The 16,112-nt window shown below is 45.5% G+C and overlaps 1 protein-coding gene across 3 annotated transcripts in view; it reads left to right on the forward strand.

Annotated features, from left to right (window-relative positions):
* The window catches only part of BLTP3B (bridge-like lipid transfer protein family member 3B), an 83,521-nt gene that overhangs the window by 26,559 nt on the left and 40,850 nt on the right, over positions 1–16,112 (forward strand). For all 3 annotated transcript variants that reach the window (XM_090042847.1, XM_090042848.1, XM_090042849.1), the window contains 5 exons: positions 85–176; positions 4,405–4,594; positions 9,144–9,284; positions 9,921–10,091; positions 15,822–16,002. In XM_090042847.1, the coding sequence (XP_089898973.1) occupies positions 85–176; positions 4,405–4,594; positions 9,144–9,284; positions 9,921–10,091; positions 15,822–16,002 (775 nt within the window). The remainder of the gene's footprint in view (positions 1–84; positions 177–4,404; positions 4,595–9,143; positions 9,285–9,920; positions 10,092–15,821; positions 16,003–16,112) is intronic.

Genomic DNA, 16,112 nt, shown 5'->3' on the forward strand with positions numbered 1-16,112 from the left:
GTTCTGTGAGAGATCTAAATATTGCCCATTAATCTACTACAGTAAACTTAAATTTATACCAAATTACTTTACATATTTTTCAAGTCCCTGGATAAAGTAGTAATGGAAATGAGTACTTGTGAAGAACCACGTGCCCCTAATGGACCATCACCTATAGCAACTGCATCAGGACAGAGGTTAGTTGTAAAGTTTGCATGCAGTTGGTGCAAAACATTTAAAAGTATGGGATCTATTTTCTTGAAACAAAGTATGCAGGTGGATTTGTGTTTCCAGAAAATAGGTTAGAGCCCTTTGTTTCAGATACAATAATCTTTATAAAATAAAGTGTCAGGGCCTGTGTACTCAGCACTCCTAAAATTAGGCCTAAAATTATCTGTTCTGGGAGGGGAACAGATAATAGCGCTGGGATAATTTGTTTTCCTACAAATATTTGACTTCTGACAATTAAGATTTAATCTAAAACAAAGAAGGGGGTGGAGGGTGGTAAGGGGCAGAAGTTCCATGTGTCATCTTCCTGTACTCCTAATTCCTTCTTTAGAGTATGGGTATGTGCATACCCTCTCCTTAGAATCCTTCTCTGTTCAGGGCTGCCCTGCTGAACTTGAGTTCCTAACCCTCTTGAAAGGTCACTTTTGCCCAGTAGCAAAGGGTGTGCTTGCATCAGTCCAGATGCATGATTGGGACCACATTTTCACTGCCTTAGAGATCCTGTGTAATGTTCAAAGGAGCATCATAAAAGAAGAAATGACATGACAAACTACTTTCATTGCCTAAGTTGACAAAGGCGAACAAAATGGATAATGTAAAATTGTATTCTGAACATTACTTAATATTCATAAGTAACTAAGATGGTGTTCAGGGACCAAGTAAAAAAATATTTTTATAAATGAGTTTTAAGTTCAACATCCTTCTAAAATAAAATGCAGCTTCTTGACTATATAAGTCTTACCATTTTTGGCTGGTCTTTTCAACATAAAGTTTTCTTCTGTTTTGCCTTGCATAATACACACATTTTAATCAGCTTTGTAATTCTGCTCATACAGATACATATGAGTAAAATTAATATTCTGTAGTAGTAGAGTAATTCATTTGACATGTATTAAAATATATTTAAGTAGATGCTGGGTTTATGCATAGTACTATAAACTACTGAGACATTTAAAATGGGAAGTTGCATGGAACATTTTGTTTCACCAAAATTGAATTGCATAAAGCATCTGTTTTGAATAGTCTGAGAATGTGTGGTGGAGATGATACTATATTTCTTATCCCAAATTCATAGATTCATAAATGCTAGGGTCGGAAGGGACCTCAACAGATCGTTGAGTCCGACCCCCTGCCTAGGCAGGAAAGAATGCTGGGGTCAGATGACCCCAGCCAGATGCCTATCCAGCCTTCTCTTAAGACCCCCAAGGTAGGGGAGAGCACCCTTGGAAGCCCATTCCAAATTTTGGCCACCCTTACTGTGAAGTTTTTCCTGATCTCTAGCCTAAATCTGCTCTCTGTCAGTTCATGACCATTGTTCCTTGTTACCCCAAGAGGAGCCCTAGTGAACAGAGTATCTCCGATCCCTTGCTGCGTCCCCTTAATAAATTTGTAGGCGGACATAAAATCACCTCTCGGCCTTCTCTTGCGGAGGCTGAAGAGGTCCAGGTCCCTCGGTCTTTCCTCATAAGGCTTGTCCTGTAAGCCCTTAACCATACGAGTGGCCGTCTACTGGATCCTCTCAAGTCTGTCAACATCCTTCTTGAAGTATGGCACACAAAACTGGATGCAGTATTCCAACTGCGGTCTGACAAATGCCACACAGAGGGGAAGTATCTCATCCTAGTCCCTTGGATCTATTTGTCATGCATCTGCTGATGTATGATAAAGTGCGGTTAGCTTTGCTGATGATTTCGTCACACTGACAACTCATGTTCATCTTGGACTCCACTATGACTCTAAGATCCCTTTCTGCTTCTGTGCTGCTGAGAGGTTCACTTCCCAACCAGTAGATGTGCTGGATATTTTTGCACGCCAGGTGCAGCACTCTCTGCACCTGTCCTTGTACTGCATCCTATTGTGTACTGCCCACTTTTCTAACCTGTCCAGGTCTGCCTGCAATTGTTCCTTACCCTCCAGAGTGTGGACTTCACCCCACAATTTAGTCTCAGCCACAGACTTGGACAGAGTACACTTCACACCCACATCCAAGTCACTGATGAAGATATTGAAGAGTACAGGTCCAAGGACCAAACCCTGTGGGACCCCACTACCCACATCCTTCTAGGTCGATACCAACCTATCTACTATCACTCTCTGGGTGCGACCACTAAGCCAACTTGCCACCTGCCAGACTGTGTAAGCATCTATGTCACAGCCTCTTCCTTTATTTATGAGACTAGGATGAGATACCGTATCAAAGGCCTTGCTAGAGTCCCAGAAAATGACATCCACCTCTACTCCTGCATGTAAGGATTTTGTGACCCTGTCATAAAACGAAACTAGATTGGTCAGGCATGATCTACCTGCTACAAATCCATGCTGGTTTCCCTGCTGCATTATTTTTCCCGCTGGACTCCCAGAAACATGATCCTTTATAATCTTTTCAAAGACCTTTCCGAGGATGGAGGTGAGGCTTATTGGCTTATAATTACTTGGATCCTCCTCCATCCCTTTCTTGAAAATCAGGACTGTGTTGGCCATTTTCCAGTCCTCCGGGATCTGACCCGAGTGCCATGAGCACTCAAACAGCTGTGCCAGTGGTTCTGCTATGACACCGGCCAATTCCTTCAGTACCCTCAGATGCAGCTCATATGGTTCTGCTGACTTGAACACATATAGTCCATCCAAGTGACTCTGCACCAAGCCAGCATCAACAGTTGGTAGGCTGGTGATCCTCTGCACATCTAAGAACCCATTAGGAAACTTATCTTGAGCCCTGTTCAGGAACACAGATGCAAAAAAACTCATTGAATACTTCAGCCTTGTCCCCCCTCTCTGTCCCTAATTGCTCCTCCTTGTTCAGTAGGGGTCCTATGCTGCCTTGCACCTTCCTTTTAATCCCTGTATACCTTAAAAAAAAAGAAAAAAAGAAAGACTTTTTGTTGTCTTTAATTTGTGTTGCCAGCCTCAGCTCTGTAGTTGCTTTGGCCTTTCTAACTACCTTCCTGCAAGTGTGGACCAGGTAGGTATACTCTTCCTTGGTAGCTTCCCCTTGCTTTCACTACCTGTATGCCTTCTTTTTTGCCCTTAGTCTGCCCTGGATTTCCCTGTTTAGCCAAGGAAGGTTTTTGGTTCCTTTTTCCTTGTACTGGGGCGGTCTCCCTTTGTGCCCGAAGTATCGCTTCTTTTAGGAACGACCACCCTTCCTGGACTCCCATCTCACCAATACTCTTCTCCTGCAGTGCATCATTGACTAGATTCCTAAGCACACTTCAGTTAGCCTTCCTGAAGTCAAGCCCTTCCACCCTACTAGTTATCTTACCCACCCTACACAGTGAATTAAATTGATTGGTGGTCGCTGTCCCCAAGGTGACCACGAATCTGCAGGTTCCCTACCAGGTCCCCCCCGTAGCCAATACCAAGTCCAGTAAGGCATTCCCCCTAGTGGGACTGTATACCTCCTGTGTTAGGTGCATGTCCTGCATGCAGGTTAAGACCCTACGTGAATGGTTGGCTTTGGCTGACTGCTCTTCCCAGCAGATGTCAGGGTAATTTAGGTCCCCTGTGACAACCACATCCCTAGACTTACAGCCTCTGAGAGCGGCCTCAAGAATTCCAAGTCTAGCTTTTCCTCTTTCTGTGGTGGTCTGTAGCAGACCCCCACCACCAAGTCCCTTTCCCCTCGACCTCCATGTATCCTAACTCACAATGCCTCCAACTTTTTCCTCCTCTGATCCCATTCTGAATTAGGGTAGATGTATAATGCTCCTTTACATAGAGAGCAATCACAGTCCCTTTCCTCCCTACTCTGTCCCTTCTGTACAACCTGTAGCCCTTAAAGTGTGCCGCCCAGTCATGGGTAGGGTCTCGCCAGGTTTCCAGTAGCCCCACTAAATCAAAGTTATTATCTGCAAGCAGAAGTGTGAGTTTTTCCTGTTTGTTCCCCATGCTCCTAGCATTAGTATAGAGGCACTTGAGCCTGCCAAATGGTGCCTTTGGTGCCCTCCCCATTCTGATGCCCAAAGGGCCCCTTCGTACTTAGTTTAAAGCCCAACGTAGGAGGTCAGCCAACCTGTAGGAAAAGAGACTCTTACCTTTTGTGGTAGGCTTACCTTTTTTGGTGATTCTATCAAGTCTAAACATATTTTATGCAGGGTAGGATTCACTATAAGCTTTTTATTGAATGATATATTCATGTCTTTATTTGAATTGTTACAGTAGTTATCTGTAGTTTAATCTCAGCATTTTACCTTCCAGTGAATATGGTTTTGCTGAAAAAGTGGTAGAAGGAATTTCTGTTTCTGTGAATTCCATCATAATCCGGATTGGGGCAAAAGCTTTTAATGCTTCCTTTGAACTTTCTCAGTTGAGAATATATAGTGTAAACACAAACTGGGAACATGGTGATCTAAGATTTACTCGGATACAAGAATCTCAGCGAGGAGAGGTAAAGAATTCTTTTTGCTTTTTGTTTTTATTATTGTCTCAATAAGGAAACTGTGGTTTTATAATTGTAAACTATCTAGGAAACATACCCTGGCTGTGTCTGGAGTGCTTCTGCACTCCCATTGATCTTTGCTGCCTCCATGTGCTTCTAGAACAGTGGTCTTCAACCTTTTTAGATTCAAGGTACCCCCCCCCCCCGAAAACGCCAATTCTTAGTTTTCACTTGTTTTTTGCCTGTGGAAAAATAATAAAGCAATTCTTCTGTTTCAAAGAAATCAGAAAAACCATAATGGATCAGAAAGTTTTTGACAATGGATTTATATTTAAAAATTCTGGGTTTCTCTTCTGAATTATGTATAGGTGTCTGCACACCTAACAGAGCTAATATTGAGTGGGTTCCTTAAAAATATGCCGTGGCACGATGGCTGAGAATCACTGCTCCAGAAATTGTCAGCCAAGTGGGCTGAAGTGTGTTAGGGTAGACTTTATTTGAAGCTATGTCCATCTTGTTCTATTTAGGGTTAATTATTCCCTGCAAATACTGTTCTTCTGGACTAGATTGACCAATATCTGCCACTTACGTAAGAGAAGCAAATGGTAATTTTCTTAAAAACCCACAAAAATAATTAGAAAGTTAATCAACCCATAAAAACTTGTACTTCATGTTTACTCTGTACTCTGTGGACCTAATGTAGTTTATATGAACGTTAATAACAGGTTAACGACCAGATTTTTTGAAATCATATATAGATGTTTCAAATCCATGTGCTTAATAGGTACAATAAGCTAAGTGTCACAGGAGCACTGAGGTGTCCTGTGCCTTAGATAAGTGGAAGGAGAGATGTCAATCATCAGGGCAGTGCAGCTGCGGGTTGCTATGGCAACCAGCCGATCAGGTGACCGGAAGGGGGCAAGGCCAGGCCCTTTATAACAGCTCAGGCCAGGGCCTAGCAGCAGTTCCCCTCTGGCAGCCGCAGGAGCTGCAGCTCTGTGGGAGAGCTGAGCAGCAGGGTCAGTGATGGTGGTTTGGCTGGCTGCAATGGTGCGAGGGGAGAGAGAGAGAGTCCGGACAGCGGTATGACTGAGAGTCAGCACTGTGTGGAGTTTGGATTATAAGCCGGTAGGTCTTTTGTTGTGTTGTAGCCAGCTGGCTGACTGTTTGGTTTATTTATGGTTAGAACCGGAGGACCGGGTGAGGCTGTAGGGGCGTGAGGAGGCCTCACAGGAGCGCCCCAGTGGCTTGGGGGCTCCTGGTGCCCAGCGGGGGGGCACGGAGTGTGTGATGCAATCGGCACAGTGGACGAGTGTTGGAGAGGCGCTCGCCGAGTGGGGGTTGTAGCCCCAGCGCGGGAAGCGCGGCAAAGGCCCCAGAAGGGAGCAGCGGGCGTGAGAGGCTCAGCACAGGCCCTTGGGAGGGCAGCAGGCATGCGGAGCGTAGCATAGGCCCCAGAGAGGAGCAGCAGGCATGCGGAGCATAGCATAGGCCCCAGAGAGGAGCAGCAGGGCGCGCGAGGCGTGGCTTAGGCTCTGGGAGTGGGCAGCGAGCGCGAAGAGCGCGGCATAGGCCCCAGAAGGGGGCAGCGGGCTGAGTGGTAGCCCAAGGGCGCGTCAGGCCCAGGGGCGCTGGTAACAGGGCAGCGGCTACGTGGCAGGCTCAGGGGCGCCGGTAACAGGGCGGTGGCTACGTGCCAGACCCAGGGGCTTCGGTAACAACAGAAGTTCTAGAGAGGGGCGCCGGGGCGGGACAGCCTTGGGGCGCCAAGTATGTGGTAAGCCTAGGGTCACCAAATCATTAGACGCAGGGGTTGCTGTGGATGTAGTCTTTCTGGACTTCCGGAAGGCTTTTGACACTGTCTCTCACCCTGTCCTCATCAAAAAGCTGGGAGACTGTGGTGTCGATGCCCACACAGTCAAATGGGTCGCTAACTGGTTGGAGGGCCGCACCCAGAGGTGGTAGTGGATGGGTTCTTCTCGACCTGGAAGGACGTGGGCAGCGGGGTTCCGCAGGGCTCGGTCCTCGGGCCTGCACTGTTCAACATCTTCATCAGTGACTTGGATGAGGGGGTAGAAAGCACCCTGTTCAAGTTTGCTGATGACACTAAGATGTGGGGGGATGTGGGTGCACTAGAAGGGTGCAATAGGCTACAAGCTGACCTTGACAGGTTGCAACGGTGGGCGGATGAGAATAGGATGGGGTTTAACACTGATAAGTGCAAGGTGTTGCACATGGGGAGGAAGAACCGGCACCACACTTACAGGTTGGGGAACTCCCCTCTTGCCAGCACGGAGACGGAAAAGGATCTTGGAATCGTCATTGACTCCACGATGAACATGGGCCAGCAGTGTGGGGAGGCAGTCAAGAAGGCCAACCGTACCCTGTCATGCATCCACAGATGCATCTCGAGCAGGTCCAGGGAGGTGATCCTCCCCCTCTATGCGGCACTGGTCAGGCCGCAGCTGGAGTACTGCATCCAGTTCTGGGCGCCACACTTCAAGAGGGACGTGGACGATATGGAAAGAGTCCAGAGGAGGGCCACTCGTATGATCAGGGGTCAGCAGGGCAGGCCTTATGAGGAGAGGCTACGGGACCTGAACCTGTTTAGCCTCCCCAAGAGAAGGTTAAGGGGGGACCTTGTGGCCTACTACAAACTGGTCAGGGGGGATCAGCAGGTATTGGGGGAGTCCCTGTTCCCCCGTGTGCTGCCAGGAGTGACCAGGAATAACGGTCACAAGCTGGCGGAGGGTAGGTTTAGATTAGATATTAGGAGGCGCTACTTCACAGTCAGGGCGGCTAGGGCCTGGAACCGGCTTCCAGGGGAAGTGGTGCAGGCTCCTAGCCTGGGGATTTTTAAAAAGAAGTTAGATGAGCACCTTGCCGGGGTCATCTGACCCCGGTGCTCTTTCCTGCCAAGGCAGGGGGTCGGACTAGATGATCTACCTAGGTCCCTTCCGACTCTAGCTACTATGAAACTAGGGGTGCCAGAGAGGGGCACCAGGGCGTGATAGGCCCAGGGGCGTCAGAGAGGGCGCCAAACAACGTCCAGAGAACAGCTGCAAGGCTTGGGGTGTGCCAAAGGGGAGGTAGGAGGCACGCATAGCCCTTAAGGCAGGGGTGTGCAGAGGCACCCCATATGGAGTAGGGGTAGGAACACACGCACCGTTCACCAGGGGATAAAGGCAGCCTCCCATATAAACTTATTACCATCAAAGACGTGGCGGGCGAGAAACCGAGGGTGCTGAGTCCACCTCAAGTGATGGTAGGGGGGGCGCTAGAAACTTCACGGCCGCTCCTAGGCCCCACTCCCTCACACTAAGGAATTCTGAAGTACTGCTTGGGTGTATTTACATGTGAAATGAATGCTTGTCTGATTCCACCACTACTTGTAGGCTGCCTAACTATTAGTTCTGGTATTAAAGCTAGGGGCAGAGGTTTCACATAAACCAGTTTAAGTGATCAGAAACTGGTTTAAACCTGTAACAGAACAGATTTTCAGTGCACATGAACCAGTTTGAAAATGACCAAAACCAGTTTGAGAGAAACCTGGTTGAATGCAGTATCAGACTTAACTGATTTGGATCAAACTGGTTTTTGCAATGTTTGTCCCAGACCCCTTCCTGGTTTAAGTTCAACCGGACTCCTCCAGCATCCTGGCATGCTTTCTGAGCTGGGTTTTCTGCTCCCCACCAGAGCTGGCCCCTTCCTGCTGCTCCCTGGCTGGAGCTCCCACAGAGACTGCAGGTACAGTGGTGTCTGCCTGGCTTCCTCTTGCTCCTGTAAAATGGTGGCAGTGCGCTTTTGAACTAAAGCACCTCCTAGGTGTTTTAATTCAAAAGTACACCACTGCTGTTTCGTCAGTGCTGACGTTCATTTCACCACTTATACAACGGCATCCGTCTCAGCACCAGGAGCTTTCCAAAGCACCCGGTACTGCGATTCACGCATGTGTAAAAATGCCCTTGGATTGTAATTGCTTCATGAGTAATGGCAAAGGAGCAGATAAAGATGTTGGGGAAAAATAAACTGTTACCTTTCTTTTTTTTTTTTTTTTTTTTTTCTTTTTATACATGTTTTCCTGGTTTCTTCCTGGTTTCCTTTGATTTTTAATATCAAGCTAAATCGGGATGAGGGTGGGTTGCAAAAACTTGTAATTTCTTCAGAGTTTATTCCCTCATATATAAATAACCCTTCCAATCCACTTACTTTTTTTGCTCACATATGGCTCTTGCTTGGTTTCCCCTGAGCAGTCTCCTAGATTGAAAGAGTTTATACCTGTGGGATAGAAAATGTATGCAATAGCTCACTTTAGTTAAAGGGAAAAAAACCCTTTGCCATCACATCTTTCCCAAATTACCATTTTAAGACTATCCAGTGTCAGAAGTTCTGTGAGCCAGCTTTGTGGAAGAAACCAGTATGAAATGAATTGTGGCCTTTTAAAAGCTTCAAGTCCTAACCCTTTTACTTAAGATGTATTGCTTTTGCATATTCTATGTAAAGTTTTACCAACAGTTGAAATGGAATATTCCATTAATGGGGTGCTCTTTTTTTAAAGGTACTGACTTTTAAAGAAATCAATTGGCAGATGATCAGAATAGAAGCAGATGCAATCCAGAGTTCTCAGCATGAAAACATGTGTGCTCCTGTTCGATTGATTACCAATCAGTCAAAAATCAGAGTCACACTTAAAAGAAGGGTAAATTTGAAAAGTTTGAGCCTATAATCCTTTTAATTTATAATTATTTTATAAACCTCTTTCATTTGTTTTTGTGTGGATGAAATTTATTTTTAAAAAGCACTCTATAGAGGTATACATGAAGCAGAGTAAAAAATGTCACTCACTGAATTTGAGATTTCATCTTGTATCTTCATCAAGAAACTAGCTTACAAAGCTCTAATTAGTTAGACCTGTGTAATGGAGAAAAAATAGTGCGAGTAAAATTTTAAAGACTGCAAGTTGTAAAGATTTTGTTAATGATTTAATTTGGTTCAGAGAGCCTGTATTTCTGACTCTGTATAATGAGAAACGATCACTACTTCTCAGGGTTTAGGTTGCATTTACTGGTTGGCAGTTACAAAAATGTACCTCTTCAGCATTTTTGTATGGTTAATATGCAACAAATGTAGCTATGCAATGGAATGATATAGTTCTTTCTAATTAAAGAAGTATCTGATTTTTAAAAGAAGTAATAATGTACTTCTGCATGGAAAATGATCATGTTTCTTTGGTATCATATTCTTTACCTTTGCTCTTATTTGTTTTAAATATTTATTTCTTAAACTGAGTGTAATATTTCTGTTTTTTTTCAAATGTTTTAAATTTATTCAACAGTTGAAGGATTGCAATGTAGTGGCAACAAAACTGGTTCTGATACTGGATGATTTGCTTTGGGTTTTGACTGATTCACAGTTGAAAGCAATGGTACAGTATGCCAAATCTCTTAGTGAAGCAATAGAGAAATCCACTGAACAAAGAAAAAGCTTGGCTTCTGAACCCACACAGGTAAGCTAATTGAGACCATAGGGCCTTATACTAAGTACAGATACTCAAAACCGTGTAAGATGCAGTTAGTTGGCCTGGCTTCTTTTGGAGAACACCTAGTTATTCCCCCTCAAGACTTAGCAGATTTGGACAAACCAAAATGTTACATAGCTTTAAACCAGATGGGGACTAGGTGTATGCGAAGTGGGCTATATTCAATTTGGATTCGGATTCGGCCCAATAGGGGGGACAGCGATTTGATTTATTGATTCAGATCACTGTCCCAGTTCAGTTCAGCCAAATCTGAAGATTGGATGCCGATTCAGAGAATCAGCGATTCATCCATAGACACAGCTTTAAATGTTTTTTCTACATACCTCGAGGTACCAGGTGCAGCTCATGAATGCTGAGATGGTGAGAGTGTGCTTGGTGGTGGACCTGGAAGTGGACCAGAAATACTTTCGGTCCACTTCTGGGTTCAATGCCAAGCATGTGGGGGGAACTCCCACCTCACACGCCCTCCCAGCTCGGTGATTGGCCGTGGGGGGACCTTGGGTGCTCCCCAGACCTAGTTGCTGGGGGTGGGTGGGATCCCCTATGTGCTCTGTGGCTGACCCAGAAGTGGACTGGAAGTGCTTCTGGTCCACTTCCGGGTCTGCCGCTGAGCACCCTGGGGACCCCCCTGCACTCCCATGGGACACACCCTCTGCCCTAGCATCTCAGCATTCACAAGCTGCCTGGTACTTTGAGGTGTGTAGAAAAGACATTTAAGGCTGTGTCTGTGTCTGAATCATTGAATCTCTCCCGAATCAGTTTGGAGTGTCCTGATTCGATTGGGATTCGGCGATTCGGCCGCCAAATTGGGCTAAATCGCCGCTGAATCAAGTCAGTGCCTGAATCTTTGTACAGCCCTAATAGGGACTCAGTATGGTGTAGTAGAATGTATGCAGCTGTTTCATCTTTTCACTACTAAACTGTAGTGTTTTATTCCCTGTCCATGGGCAGATACAGGATTTTGAAAATGGTGGGGTGCAGATGGTATGATGCATCATCACATAAAACAGCTCACATTTTTCTCCAGTTATGTAGAAACTAGAAGCTCTCCTAATATGCTAGGGGGTCCAGTGCTGTATTATTCAGTTTAAGGTCAAAGCAAAAACAAATGTAGATGTATTGAAATGTGTACTAATTTGTTACTTAAAAGTTTAACAGACAGAACAAACTAGGTGAATATAGTGAAAAGAGATATTGTTTCATTAGCCCTGCAGTCATTATAGTTAAATGTACATCTATTATTCAGATTTGTAAAATAAATTCTAGGCTTCTTAAGTGTCTTGACAGCACCTCTAATACTTTACTGTCAGTCATTTCTACACCTGAGTTACTATTACCACACCTCAGTTAAGGTTTTTATTTAGACCTAAAAAAAAAAAAGTCTGTAGAGCTGTGAAAAAGGAGAGAGGCATTACCAGGAATGGTTAACAAAGAGTAACATTGCTGAGAAAAGGTTAGTTTAAATAGTAGGACCTCAAGGCAATTAAAAAGGAAAGGGGGTCCTTGACACCTGTGGAGTGACGAAAGATTAGCAGGATTCAGGTAGATTATAATGAGCCACCATGCCAAGTGACTTTCTCCTTGCTGTCTGAGAAATGCTGCTGCTGCTGCTGCTATCAGTCAGTTGGCTTTAAAGTTTGGATGGAGCAAGAGTTAAAGGTATGCAGCTGCACTACTGCACACCCAGATCTATCCCCGTCCCTGTTACATTCAGGGGTGAATTTCTGCAGTTACCTGTATTGAATGTGGGTTACGAATAGGCAAATGAAAGAGTGACTTAGTGAGTGAAGAGTGGATTAGTTGATGTGTGCTTCCTTTGAACAGTCTAGTTTTATATTTGTCCGTGCCCTAATGCAAACTTTCTGTGGCTGGTGGTGGTGATGGGGGCAAGGGTTCTTATACAATATTTAAAAGAACTGGTTTAGTTGAATTCAAATATACTGAAATGTCAGGCTTTAATAAGAGTTTTTTTCCTTTTATAACCTGACCTTTTCTATTGGAACTTGCAGTGAAAACCTAAATCTATCTTGACATAAGCTTGTTGCTATGAAAGTGATACTGAAAGCACATGCACAGTATTAGATTATGCACAAATCCTCCATTTTATTCCAACACATAACAAACCAGACTGATTGGGCTTTGAGGGCTTTTCTCCTCCTTCCCTCATCTATGAAGAAGCAGAGATGCTTCTTCAGGGGGCAAGAAACTGTTTTCTTCCGGGATGGCTGGAGAGAGCTTTAAACAAGTTGCAGTGGGGGAGGGGTATGCAGATAAGAATGCAAGCCAGGGAACAGCCAAGCAGGAAGGATGTAGAGAGGGCAGTTAGGGAGGTGTTGAGGGGCTGGAACAACGTCAAGGCAGTAGGGAACTGGGGGTTACCAGTGGGGGACAAGTGTTTAGACACAAGCACTAGGGATATGGGAAATAAGCAGGAGGAACTGGCACTCCTGTTAGCAAATAGGGAATATGATCTCATTGGAACAATGGAGACCTGGTGGGACACCACGCATGGCTGGGCTGGGCTGGGCTGTATGTATAGAGGGCTACAGGCTGCACAGAAGGGATCGGGTAGAGAAAGCAGGAGGTGTAGCACTCTATGTAAAGGAGCGGTATGCCTCCTCAGAGGCCCAAGTTGGTTCAAAAGAAGGGTGACTTGAGACCCTATGTGTCAAGATATGGTGGGGGTTGAGGAGAAGGGGACTTGGTGGTAGGTGTCTACAACAAACCGCCATACCAGGAGGAGGACCTGCATCTGGAATTTTCCACAGAACTGATAGAGGCTGAATGTTCAAGAGACATGGTTGTCATGGATGACTTCAGTTACCCTGACATCTGCTGGGAGGAGCACTTGGCCAAATCTGACCAGTCGTGTAGGTTTTTGACCTGTATGGAAGACCTTTATTTAGTACAGGAGGTGAATGGGCTGACCAGGGGGAAGGCTTTGTTGAATTTGGTTCTAGCTGGAAAGCTGAGCGGAGAGGAACTGGATGCAATTCAATGAGGATAAATGCAGAGTGCTTTGTCTGGGGAGAAGTTACCGGCAACATGAACATAGGTTAGGAGGTGATGTCCTGGCCAGCATGATGGCTGGAAGGGACCTCAGGGTTATGGTTGATCACGGGCTGAACATGAGTAGCCAGTGCAATGCTGTAGTCAACAGAGCTAATAGTATACTGGGATGCATTAGCCAATGTGTCACAAAAAGGGCTAAGGAAGTGATACTTCTTCTCTACTCGGCATTGGTGAGACTCCAGCTGGGGTACTGTGTCCAATTTTGGGTGCCGCACTTCAAAAAAGACATGGAGAATCTTAAAAGGGTCCAGAGAAGGGTCACAAGAATGATTAAGGGCCTGGAGGACAAACCTTATGGGGAAAAACTGAGGGATATGGGACTGTGCTGCCTGAGGAAGAGAAGACTGAGGGGGGGGACTTGGTGGCTGCTTGTAAGTGTGTGAGGGGTGAATATTGGGAGCTGGGAGAAAAACTGTTCACTAGTGACCCAGGGGAGGAGAAGGAGTAATGGCCATAAACTGTTAGAGCAGGGGTGGGCAATGTTTTTTGGCCAGAGTGCTGAAAAAGCCACTATGACTAACTTGGAAGGTGCCAGAGTGCTGGCATGCTAGAAAAATAAATAAAACTTCTGATACTACCTTTGATCTTGTGTATATGTTTTTCCCCCACAACAGCCCCCTAGCCCTGCCCCCAGCCCTGTCAGAGGGGTCCCCCAGCTGCCAGGGCCATGGGGCCAGGGACCCAAGTCTGCAGCTCCTTGCCCCAACAGAAGGCTGTGGCTGCTGCAGCAGGACTAGGAGCCAGCCCCCCCACTGCTGTTGCTTGCTGTGGGCTCAGGCAGGGGGTGGGGCTGACTTCCGGTGGCAGCATGCATGCCCATGGGGTGGGGGGGACCCCTTTGCCCCCCCAGATTTGTGGGGGGGCAGGTGCATACTGTGGGCTCGTGCTCCCCACTGTGCTGCCCTCTCCTGCTGCCTCTGCAGAGCAATGTGTGGAATCCGGCATGGTAGGGCACAGCAGGGAGGAGCATGAAAGCTGTCTGCTACCCAGAACCTGGGCCAGTGGCTGCCTTCTCACCCCGGCCCTGGGCTCTGGGAAGGCAGCAGGTGCCGGCACTGTATCCATTGGGGCTGGGGCAGGGAGGCTGGCAGTGGCGTGCCAAGCAAAATGGCCTTGCGTACCATGCTCGGCACATGTGCCGGGGGTTGCCAACCCCTGTTAGAGGATGGTTTTAGTTTGGATGTAAGAAATAACTTCTTTATAGTAAGGGTGACCAGAATCTGGAATAGATTTCCCAATGAGGTGGTGCAGTCCCCAACTTTGGAAGTCTTTGAGAGGAGACTGGACATGCACCTTGCTGGGAATCATTTGATCTCAGCAGTATTCCTGCCCAAAGCAGGGGGTTTGAACTTGGTGACCTTTTGAGGTCCCTTCCAGCCCTTAATTTCTATGATTTTATGCTTCTCCAGCACCCCTAATGTAGCTTGAAATTGCAGTAGCAGAGCTATTCCTTGAAAAATAATAGCCAATGTATCTGTATGCTGGCATAGACCTCTATTAGTTGCAGTTAGGGCACATTCCCTTCACAAGCTGTATAAATTATCCCTCATTTCCCAGTATTATATAGCAGAAGCCTAGCTTGCTGAGTCAGGATCCCTGACAAAATAGAGAACAATTTGGTAGGTAGAAGGTGGATTAAAAAATGATACTCTAAGGGTCGTTATACATGTGCTTCAGGAGCTTTGGGGGGCGGGGGGGCACTTTAATTAGAGCAGCTCCAAGAACTACTTTCATTTAAAGTGCCCAGAGCATCTTGTGTATAAGTGTCCCTGCACTTCAACATGGCGGCAGAGGTGCTTTAACTAAAGCTTCTTGAATGAGCTTTAGTTAAAGTGCCCCTGCCACGGGGACACTGATACATGAGATGCTGAAGGCTGCTGGAGTGCAATAATTACCATGCTCCAGCAGACTCAGTTAGTCGAGTCTGCTCTGACGTGCTGTAATTACAGCATGTCAGAACAGCCTTGCTGCTTTTGTATAGGCACCCTAAGTCTATAGGCCCTAAGCTGATTAGGCTGCTAAACACAGGTAATGCTGATAAAAGATGGTCACGGTAAGAAAAAAACCATGAAAAGCTTGGTTTAGCCAATGCTGCTTAGTAACAATATGTTAGTTCCTTGGTGCTTTGTTGTTTCTAAATATCTGTTGCTATTTATAGGGAGTGCCTGAATTGCATGGTAGGGAAAAATGTTCCAAGGGGAAGTGTTGCTGGAAAGGAGCTGTTGCTCTTATTAGGTGTTGCAACAAATGGGTATTGACTGTACTTATGTTGCTGCTACTGCAACACAGCCAATGCATTGTAACAGAGATTCTAATCCTTTGCTGCAGCAGTATATCACTGACTTATTTACCTTATTAATTATGCAAGGAGAATACATGTATATTTATATAATACATTTGGCAGCTTTCTTCTTGCATAGGAGTCCTGTTTTAGGGAAGTAGAGGAAAGATTTTCAGACACAAATGCGTAGTAATTTGCCTAAACTGTTGTTCAGTGCTTTTTAAAAATGTCACTCTAGAATTGTTTGTATGCTTCAGTCCTAAATGTTTGTAGTTCATGTTTGAAACTAAAGTAGTGCTAAGGATAAATGTCAATTGACATTATGTATCTAAATCTTTTTTCAGAGTTCTGCCCCTGCACCCAGCTCTCAGCAAGTGAAAGCACACCAGACATCAGCAACACCTGATCAAAATGATGCAATTGTAAAATTGTTCAATGATTTTGATGTTAAGGAAACTTCGCATCATTTAGTAATTTCCCATTTGGACTTGCATATATGTGATGATATTCAATCTAAAGAAAGAGGTAACAACACTGAAATCATATTTCTGTCTCCCAGAAATTATTCTAGAAAAGGTTTTAATAATACTCATTAGTATTGGTGTTGTCTGTGTTTCTCACAAGTGCATTATGTC

This window comes from Crocodylus siamensis, chromosome 4, assembly GCF_052110815.1.
Source record: "Crocodylus siamensis isolate JL-2025a chromosome 4, ASM5211081v1, whole genome shotgun sequence".
Lineage (NCBI taxonomy): Eukaryota > Metazoa > Chordata > Crocodylia > Crocodylidae > Crocodylus > Crocodylus siamensis.